The sequence below is a fragment of the Tupaia chinensis genome, unplaced genomic scaffold (assembly GCF_000334495.1).
Source record: "Tupaia chinensis unplaced genomic scaffold, TupChi_1.0 Scaffold000355_1, whole genome shotgun sequence".
Taxonomy (NCBI): domain Eukaryota; kingdom Metazoa; phylum Chordata; class Mammalia; order Scandentia; family Tupaiidae; genus Tupaia; species Tupaia belangeri.
In genome coordinates this window covers 3,885,379-3,895,257 of record NW_006159850.1, presented here as the reverse complement: position 1 = coordinate 3,895,257, position 9,879 = coordinate 3,885,379, and the positions used below count along the sequence as shown (strand labels likewise).

Here is a 9,879-nt window from a genome sequence, read left to right as displayed (position 1 = left end):
TTTGGCCCGTGGGGAGCGCCCCCCCCCCGTCTGGTACCCGTTGCTTAGTGGGCACTGCCCCCCTCCGAGCTTTGGGGGGTGGGGGCTCAGTAGCAGAGCGAGGGTTACTATGGAGTCAGCTGCTCGGAGGGTTTGGGGTGTGACAGCAGCCCTCACGGTCAGAGCTAGCCCAGCTTTCTTTCACTGTGTCCTGAGCACTGTCCCACGTGCTCTGTGTCCTAACTCGGTTGGCCCTGCGAATCAAGCATGATACTGGCGTCGCGTCTTGTCGTGGTCGGGACAAGTGCAGCTCTTGTCCAGGCCATAGCTAATCACCAGCAGGGCCTGGAGTTCAGGGCAGCTCTCCCAGCCCCGCACTGACCACCTTTGGGTAGGCTGGCGTGGCCTGGGCCTGGCGTGATGGCAGTATTGGAAGTTCCGCTGCCGTGACGTTGGCCGTACTAGCTGTTTGATGTCCTTGGCTCTTGTACTTAGGTTTCTTATTGTGCCTTTTGCTAGTAAAGGCCTGGAACCAAGAGGGTTTATAAAGAGGCCCAGAGCGGTTGAGAGTGAACCAGGGCAGCCTTAGCTCAGTTAGCCAGAGCACTTCTTCGTTGACCGAGTTTGTGATGAACCAGTGCAAGCATTTGAAGTGCTGCTTAGGGAGACTTATTCAGAGAGAAAAATAGTGAAGAAAATGCTTAAATGAGGTGAAGTAGCAGATGGGCGGTGTTGCAGGGTGCCACCAGGGGCAGCGTAGGGTTTCAAGCTTGGTTCAGTCACGGTCCTCCTGTCTCAGTCTCCGGAGCAGCTGGGGCTGCACGTGTGCACCACCGGGCCTGCTGTTCAGGGTCGGCCAGGACACAACCAGGCCTGCCCATAGCCTCTCCTGCCAGGAGCAGTGCCTGCCAGCATGCACTACACAGCTGGGCCACATTTTAAGCTTCTTTTTCCCTCCCCAAAATTATTTAATTTATTTTTTAAAAAGAATGATCTAACTTATTATTATTATTATTATTATTATTATTTAATTTGACCAGAGAGACCTAGGAGGGGGGGTGGAATGAGAAAGCAAGCTGCCAGGACCAGAATTTGAACCATAGTTGGTCATATGGGAGTCCAGCACCTTCACCTGCTGGTCCCAAGTTTTAAGCTTCTAAAATGTATCATTTTGGGGGCCACCCCATGCACTGACTGCCTTTGGGGTATAGCGATGTATCCTAGGAAATGTATTTTGTAAAAAACTTCAAAAACGCAGGAAAGCATATATAAAATGAAACCTCTTCTTTAGTTTTTCCACTTAGATATATATGTTTAATCTGTTCTTCACCTTCCAGCCCACCCTTTGGGGTCTCGGCTGTCCAAAGAGAAACTCTTGTCATACTTAGGAAATGCTTTATGTTAAGTCTTCGTGGAAGTTTCGAGGAAACAGTGCTTGAACGTGTAGTTGCTGCGTGTACCGCAGGCCACGGCCCGGAGTCAGTTACGTCACCGTTGTGTTTGACCTTTTTAGGGTCGACAGGAAGACGCTGAGGAGTACTTAGGCTTCATTCTAAATGGACTTCATGAGGAAATGTTGAACCTAAAGAAGCTTCTCTCACCAAGTAATGAAAGTAGGTTATGATCTATTTGCTACGAAATTGTGGAGAATATTTTCTTATTTAAAATAATGTTTCATGCTCATGTGCTAATTGCTCCTCCCTCCGGTCCATTTGACCTTCACAACTCATTTACTCATCCAGATAGTTGTCTTTTTTCCCATTCACTAATTCATCTGTGTTTTGAGAGCTTTTTGCCTTAGGGCACGTGTGCTCACCACGCAGAGAGAGAGAGACAGAGAGAAATCGCCCCCCAGGAGGGATGGGTGACTACACTTCAGTCCGTTCTCCTTTATTCTCCTCCCGGGATCTTGGGCACACATGCCACACACGCCCATCATGATCTTTAAGCCACCAGGTCTGGGATTCGAACTGCAGTTGGCCATGGGGAAGTCCAGTGGCGTAATCACTATGCCATTTGCTGACCCCCAATAACTCTGTAGTAATTTTAACATTGCCTTTTATATGCCGTTGAGAGCGGTTTGTTTATTCAGTAGATAAATCAAAACTAAACTTAGAACCTCTGCGGTTTTCCTTGGGCTTTGATGAAGGTGACTGACCAGGGCAGCCGAAGGAACAGGCTCACGAGTACTTTGTAACTGCTGGGGCCTGGAGTGGCCGGGTGTCCTGTGCCCCTCTTTCTGCATACATGCTCCCCATGCCACATTGTCCTTAACTTGCAAATAACGGATTCATTCACGCCATGCCAGAGCATATGTCTTCTGAGGAGAGGGACACCCCCCTATAATCATGTCCCTTGTCTGAGAAAGCCAGCTGCACCCACAATGAGCCCCAGCAAGACCTGCCTTCCAGCCTCGCCCTCACTGTCTCAGGCCTCCAGGACAGGGTGTCTCCTAGCAGCCGACACCCACAGGGCCTGTCAGCGCCAGCTCCTGGGACCCTTGTGCAGGGCACACCTTGCTCTCGGCAGTAACTACAGCTGACAGGTCTCAGCAGGCGGTCACACAGACCCTTTGGTCATTTTTATTTCTTGCCGTTCTTTTGTCAGTAGTGGCCTAAGCAAACTCTCTCCTTTCCAGAACTTCCCGTTTCCAATGGGCCCAAAAGCCACTCGGTAAGCGAGGAAGAGCAGGAAGAACAGGGTGCAGGCAGTGAGGAGGAGTGGGAGCAGGTGGGCCCCAGGAACAAGTCGTCCGTCACCCGCCAGGCAGAGTTCGTCCAGACGCCCATCACCGGCATTTTTGGTGGGCACATCAGGTTCGTACTTTTCTGGAACCATGTGGTATTTGCCTTGTTCAAGGTCTCACCATCTTGCTGGAGGGGCCCAATGTGACTTGGTGACCAGTGGTTTGCTTTTACTCCCCCACCTGCACTTCCTAACGCCTCCTCTGCCACCCCTGTGTTCCTAAGAGCTGCTGAGTGTTCCCGTGGGGACTTGCTCTCCAGGGCCTCAGTGCCACGGAGCCCCTCACTCCTCTTCCTGCTCACTGCTAGGTGGTGAGAGAAAAGCAATGAGTGGAACTCCTTAAGAGGAGCAATTCATGTATCTGATTGGAAGCATCTTGTTTGTTCATTGTAATACGTCGTGTGTATTCAGTGCGCACGGGGCAGTGTTACTGGATGTAGACAGTTCCGTGGTTACCGCAGTAAGCAACTTAGCAGGTCCATCATCTGTCACCTCGCAGAGTCAGCCTCGGCTGTGGCAGTCTGTTCCAGGCTGCTGCTTCCGACTTAGATCTCTAGGCTTGACCTTGCCACATCTTCGTTACTCTGTGTCCTCGAACCTACCCTTCCCATTCTTCCCGCCTACCCTGCCCTGGTAACCACTCATTTATTCTGTGTATTTGACTCTGTATTATTATTAATATTTAAAAAAAATTTATCAGAAGGCATGTCCACTCTCTAGAGAGAGGCAGAGAGACAGTGAGGGAAAGAAAGCACTGCCCTCCACACGTAAGAGTCAGACCTCAGTCCCTTCTCCTCTGTCTACCCCTCAGCGGGGTTTTGAGCATGCGTGCACACACGCCTGGTGGCTTCTCGAGCCATTGGATCCAAGTCTTAAATCTTGCAACTCCCCAACCATCAGGCCATGAGCTGGCCTGACCCTGTTTGTTTTTTCGTTTTCATTTGTTTGTTTTTTTGAGAGATTTTTGTGATAGGGTGTGTGTGCTTGCCAGAGAGGCAGAGAGAAAGAGACAGAAAGCCTAAGTCACCCCCCTGAGGGGATGGTCACACCATAATCCCTTTTCCTCTCGGGATCTTGGGCATGCATACACACGCACTCCATGTGAGTTTTAAGCCGCTGGGCCTGGGACTTGAACTATGGTTGACCATGTGGGAGTCCAGTGTGCTGATCCACAGATAGTAAGATGGTATTGTTTTGTTCTTTCCTTGTCCTGTCTCAGACAGCGCAGTGTCCTCCGGGCCCATCCGTGTGGAAACAGCAGCCTCCTTTTTATGGCTAATTGATACTCATAGCGTGTGGACGAGCACACGCTGCCCATTCGTGGCCCGTCTTCAGCTGGTGGCGCTTAGGTCGCTTCAGCGTCTAGGCTCCTTGAGCCATCTGGGGATGTTGGTCCTGAGAACGTAGTGAGCTAGAGAGGGAAGGGGCCGGCGGGAGCGCCACTGTGCAGTGGAGGACACATGGCCTGGGCTGGAGTCCCTGGTCCCTGCTCGGGCCCAGCACCTAAAACCAGCTTTTTGCTTATCCATGAAGTCTTTCTAGAGGTGTTTATGTATTCGCACTAGAGCCTGTCATACCCCTGTGACATGGAGCTCAGTAAAACCTACCCCGTCTCCTGGGAGGACAACTCAGCACAAGTGTCAGAAGACCTTGTTATAGCACGGCCTCCCCTCTGAAGGCCCCACAGCATCCTCTCCACCTGTGGTGTCTCAGTGAGACCGGAGGTCTGTCGCTGTCCCAAATGCTGCTTGTCTGAAAAGAAACAAGACCCTTTTTAAGACCTCAGAGTTGGCTCAGTCTCTCTGTTGTAAAACAGCAGAGACTGAGCAACTTTCAGCAGGCAAATAAAAACTTCAGGAAAGTTGCATGGACTTCCTCAAGCTAGTTTAGAGCCTATGCACAACTGCATTTAGAAGCCAGTCAAGCACACGTGACCTGGGACACGTTGTGCCTAGGCTCTGACCGCTTTCTGTTCTGGAACTGTGGCGTGTCTGGCGTGCCAGCCTCAACCTTGGAATGTGCCACGTGGGCAGGAGAACCAGAGATGTGGGTTGTCCGTAGCTATGTCCAGCAGCGTAGGACCCTGATGTTAAGATTGTGGGAATGCCCCGGAGTGGAATGGCCCGCTTCAGTGTAGTGCAGGTAGCCAGGACCACATGTGCAGAAATGGAGTCAGAACTTCAGGGCACAGATGGGCACCTCATACCCGGAGATGACAGAATAACCAATGGAAGCACCAGAATCTACTTTGGAAAAAATTGCTAGCTTGCCTTGAATGGGTCCATCATGGCTGCTAGCCTCAGTGTCTGGGGTTTCTCATTAAAATTGGTTATTGTTGATTCTTTTCAAAAAATGGAAAAGCAAAGATAAAGAATTCTGATAATTTATTTAAAAGATTTGCTTATAAAATTCAGCCTTCTTTAGGTGTTTTTCAGTTTCCCCAGGAAGATGCGCAGATTTCCGCTTTTGTCCCTGGGATGCTTTTGCTAAACCACAGGACCCTGGAGACAAGAGGGCCACTCTGGGCTCCTCCACTGGCCTCCATTGCTGTTGCTCCTTTAGCTCCTCTTTGGAGCCACGGGAGTGGCCATCACTGAAGGCTCCACGCTCAGGAGCAGGGGACCGCATCCTAGACGGGGAATTCTTTAGCAACTGTGGCTTCACAGCGTCTGCTCTGGAAAGCCTGAACACCTACCCACACCCATTTTATCCCATTTATAACTGGGTCGCTCAGACTGCAGAGACAGAATCCCTTGCTAATCTCCTGGAATATTTTTCTTGCTGAGGTTAAACGAGACGATTTTTATTCAGAAAGATTTAGGGAAAAAAAAAATGCAAAACCAGCTAAGAAAACATGGCTGAATTGGCACTCTTTTTTGGAAGAATGGCAGCCTTTTTTCCTGGAATGTGAGCTTGTTTTTTAATGATACACACCCTACTCCTCTTCTTTTTGTAACTCATTTTTATAGAGGAAAATGCCATTAAAATATTCTGTTTATCTTGGGATTTCCTCTATTTTATTAACAGGCTCTGATACTTAGACGAATTGAAACGTATCAGCATTTTTAGGGTACTGGCAAGATAGCCACATTCACTACTGGTGCATTAGATCACAGTGTGGCAGAGAGGTCAAAGGATTTAGAAGATGAAATACGTTTTTTTTCCTGAGCACTACAGTTGGGAAAATTTATCAGCTAGTAGATTTAGTTGGTGGACATGTTTTGGAAGGTAGTATTTAGCAGAATAATTTTTGAATTCAGTATGCTTTGGACTTTTTCCTTCTCTCTTGTCTTCTGAAATTAATGTTGAATAATCTTATATTCAGTGTTTATTCCTCTTCTCTCATTGGTTAAGCTTAAGACAGAGTGGCAAGGTGTGGCCTCTCAAAGTTTTTGTTTCTGCTCTCAATTCTTAGATCCGTGGTGTACCAGCAGAGTTCAAAAGAATCCGCCACCCTGCAGCCGTTTTTCACGCTGCAGCTGGACATCCAGTCTGACAAGATCCGCACAGTCCAGGATGCACTGGAGAGCCTGGTGGCAAGGGAGTCTGTGCAGGGCTACACCACCAAAACCAAGCAGGAGGTACTCCGAGTGACGTGGACCTCTGCAGGGAGGCCCTCTGGTTGGGTGGGAAGAACACAGGCGGGAATGAGGGAGTCAGTTTGCATTCTGCCTCTTAAATGAATTGCTTGACTTTTCTGAACGAGTTTCCACATTTTTAGAATGAAATGGTCAAATCAAGTGATCCCAGCAACCTCTTTGAGCCCACATCATGTAACACGTGGTGGCTCTCTCCTTCCGATTATCTATGCCGAGCTACATTGCATTTTCTGACAATCAAATCACATCATACAGTCTCTTCTGGGGTCACTGAGGTGGATGAGCCTGTTCATAACCAGGGTGTCATGGAGCACAGATTTTATAGATTAGCTAAGACCTGAGAGTGAGTGCAGACACACCTGTTGCATGTTCAGTTGTAGATCTTCAAGGACTTTGAGCAGTGTCGAGTCATTGTCCATCAGGCTGTGACTCTGAGTTGATCCGAAGAAGGCACAGACTCAGTGTTTTCGCCCTCCAGTGTTAAGTAGCAACAGTCCAGCCCAGCGGGGCCGAGAGGCAGCACTTCCTGGCCACCGTGCGTGGAGCTTCTGCCTGTCTCTGCTTGGCAGTGAGCACTCTGGACTGCGTGTTAGTTTGGCGGTGGGTTTGGGAAGATGCGTTGGAGAGGTGAAGCAGGCTAGGTATGGGTGGGTTTTTGAACGGTTCATAGCATTGTTGTGAAGCGGTCCATACAGAGTAACAGCAGTATCTGGTGTGGAGACCTGTCACCGTCCTCTTTATTTTTTTGGAAGCGGGGGCGCTGTCCTGTTGTGAGGCTGCGTTCCACGTGAAGGACAGCATGGCCCCTGCAGTAGGAATATGTGAAAGAAGGGCCATGGGACAGCAGGAGTCTACTAAAGACCCGCTGTGTAGGAATTTCCGGTTTTACTAGGTGACCAGACATTGTGCCTTGATTTGTCTGAAGAAGCAGAGCGCATCTTTAAGCATTTCAGGTCAGTCATGTTAATAAATTGACTGATGGTTTTACGGCTAGAATCATAGGTCGGTAGTCTCCAACAGCTCCCCGCAGTTGCAGACGAGAGGACTAGAGTGCCAGTCCCGCTTTCCAGGTACCTGGGAGCCGCGCTCACACTTGGCGCCTATCCACAACGTCCTGGTGGGCGTGGGCACACTGCGGTGCCCACTGTAACAGCAGAGGCAGTGAGTTGTCACAGACTGAGGCCATTACCAGTGTCTCTTCACCCCTCTCCAAGTCTGTAAGGTCGTCTAACTTCTGTAAAAGCAGCACCTGTTACCCCCTGAACGTACTCAGAGGGCACATTCACTTGTTGAAACTAAACTGTTACAAAACGAATGGTTAAAATAGCTTTAGGGATCTTTAATGTATCTAATTGAAGAACTATACTGGCATTGGTTTTATCAGGATTATCGGAGCTTTTATAAAACAGGTTAATATATGATTTAAGGTACTAAGTTAGCTTTTTAATTTTCATGCTGATGAGTCATTAATGCTGCAGAGCAAAGTTCTTAGAATTCACAGATGGGCTTTAGGGACCCTTTGCAGTGTCGTAGATGGGGCGTGTGCTCTTTCTTTTGAATGTTGTGCCAGAGGGCACATGCGTCTGCCAGGGAGAGAATGCACGAGAGCGGGCATCCTACGGACTGGCCACACTGCAGTCCCTCCTCCGTCTTACCACTCCTGTGAGATCCGGTACATAAGCAGAGGTGGGGGCTGGCCACGTGGGACTCGGCTGCCCCGACCACAGGCACAAAGCCGGCGCGGTGCGTGCTCTTCCCAAGGGGGTGTCAGGAGAGGGTATGGAGCCCCGCCATGGGACTCCAAGCCATCAGCTCTCAGGCGCTCTGCATGGGAGGTGGAGACGACAATGCACCTGCTGTCCTGAGTAAGACGGCGTTGTGTCCGGTGTCCTGTGTCCCAGGTGGAGATAAGTCGAAGAGTGACTCTGGAAAAACTCCCTCCTGTTCTCGTGCTGCACCTGAAGCGATTTGTTTACGAGAAGACTGGTGGATGTCAGAAGCTTATCAAAAATATCGAATACCCTGTGGACTTGGAAATTAGTAAAGGTAACAGTATGCGTGGCCGGACCCTCCTGCAGACCAGCAAGCCCAGTGCTTGGCATTTCTGTGGGATGTGAGGCTAAGGAAGCACGCTTCCTTGACTTTTAGTTGGCCTCTGTGTTACAATCTCATTCAAATGTCTTTTTATTTTATTTTTTAAAAAGAATTATTTTATTTAACTTTGTTTATATATTTATTTTTATTTGACCAGAAAGGGACAGAGCAAGAGAGAGAGAGTAGGAAAGTGAGAAACCAAGCCACCAAGTCTGGGACTCAAACCGCAGTTGGCCATGTGGTAGTTCATTGTCTACCTGCTGGCCCCAAAATGGCTTTTTAAAAATAAAGGTAAAAATGAATATACCAAATACATTTTTTAAGAATTATTTTATTAAACTTTATTTATTTAAATTTGACCAAGAGGGATAGAGAGAGAGAGAGAAAGTGAGAAAGCAAGCTGCCAGGTCCAGGGTTCGAACCGCGGTCGACCATGTGGGAGTCCAGCACCCTTAACGTCGTGCCACATGCTAGCCCGAATATACCATCTACTCCTCTAGATATCAAAAATAGGAACTTTTGTCTGTCAGAAGAGCATCGTCGTCTTCTGTAGGCATTTCCTGCAGCAGTGGTAGATACTAGGCACCCTCAGCCCGCCCTCCACATTAGCAGTCCTGCCGAGCAGCCGGCTAAATGGGCCTTCTTAGTGAATGAGAAGGTGTCCCCGGAGCAGCACAAGCTCCTCTGCCCTCCTGAGCAGTGACACACACTCTGCATTTGTGCCATTATCAGCCAGGGTCTGCCATCTCTCTGGGGCTCAGCAGGGCTGGCATGTCTTGCAAGCATTTAGGAGGAGCCCCAGGTTAACGTTGTCTTGTTCGAAGTGTGGCTTTAAGGAAATCCTGTAGCAAGGTTCCGAGTTTGTGAAAAATGTTGTTTTATAATACCGAAGCTCGACCAGGTATGTGACAAGCTAAGGAGAGTTCTCAGAGCAGCAAGGTGTCTGGGTCTGTAGAAGAATCCATCTGAACTGAGCACGTTGCCCCTTCCCTGCATCCCACACCTCACACCACACTCCTGGTGGTCCGGCACTGTCTCTTCCGGGTCTGCTCACAAGGTGGTGGGCTTGGCTGCTGGGCCGGTCTCACTGTCCTCCCTCCTCTCACGTTTCCAGCTGTCTCGTCATTCAGCACCAGCGTGGTTTTTTATCCCAGTTGAGGACCTGAAAGGGGAAGAGAGAGTTACGTGATGGGCTGTCCTTCCCATTTTACTTTCCCATCAGGAGCCGGGAGTGCAGCCCTACCCAAGTAGGCACCTGTGCCCTGCACTCCTGCATCTCATGCACCCCACATCAGCCATCGGGGCTGACTTGCTGTCTCCACACTGGTTTTGTGGGTGTACGTTTTCCTGCTTGTTATATGTGTTTCTGTATTGGCTGCCACCTCAGATGCTTTCTAGAAAGAGAATGACATAATTGGCAACAAGAGGACCCCACGTAGGTCATGGGGGTAGGAAATAGGGA

At 49.3% G+C, this 9,879-nt stretch overlaps 1 protein-coding gene across 1 annotated transcript in view; it reads left to right on the top strand.

Annotated features, from left to right (window-relative positions):
* Positions 1–9,879, top strand: part of USP10 (ubiquitin specific peptidase 10) — a 66,402-nt gene that overhangs the window by 30,182 nt on the left and 26,341 nt on the right. The window contains exons 9-12 of the mRNA XM_027773445.1: positions 1,493–1,592; positions 2,618–2,795; positions 6,140–6,305; positions 8,225–8,369. Coding sequence (XP_027629246.1) covers positions 1,493–1,592; positions 2,618–2,795; positions 6,140–6,305; positions 8,225–8,369 — 589 coding nt within the window. The remainder of the gene's footprint in view (positions 1–1,492; positions 1,593–2,617; positions 2,796–6,139; positions 6,306–8,224; positions 8,370–9,879) is intronic.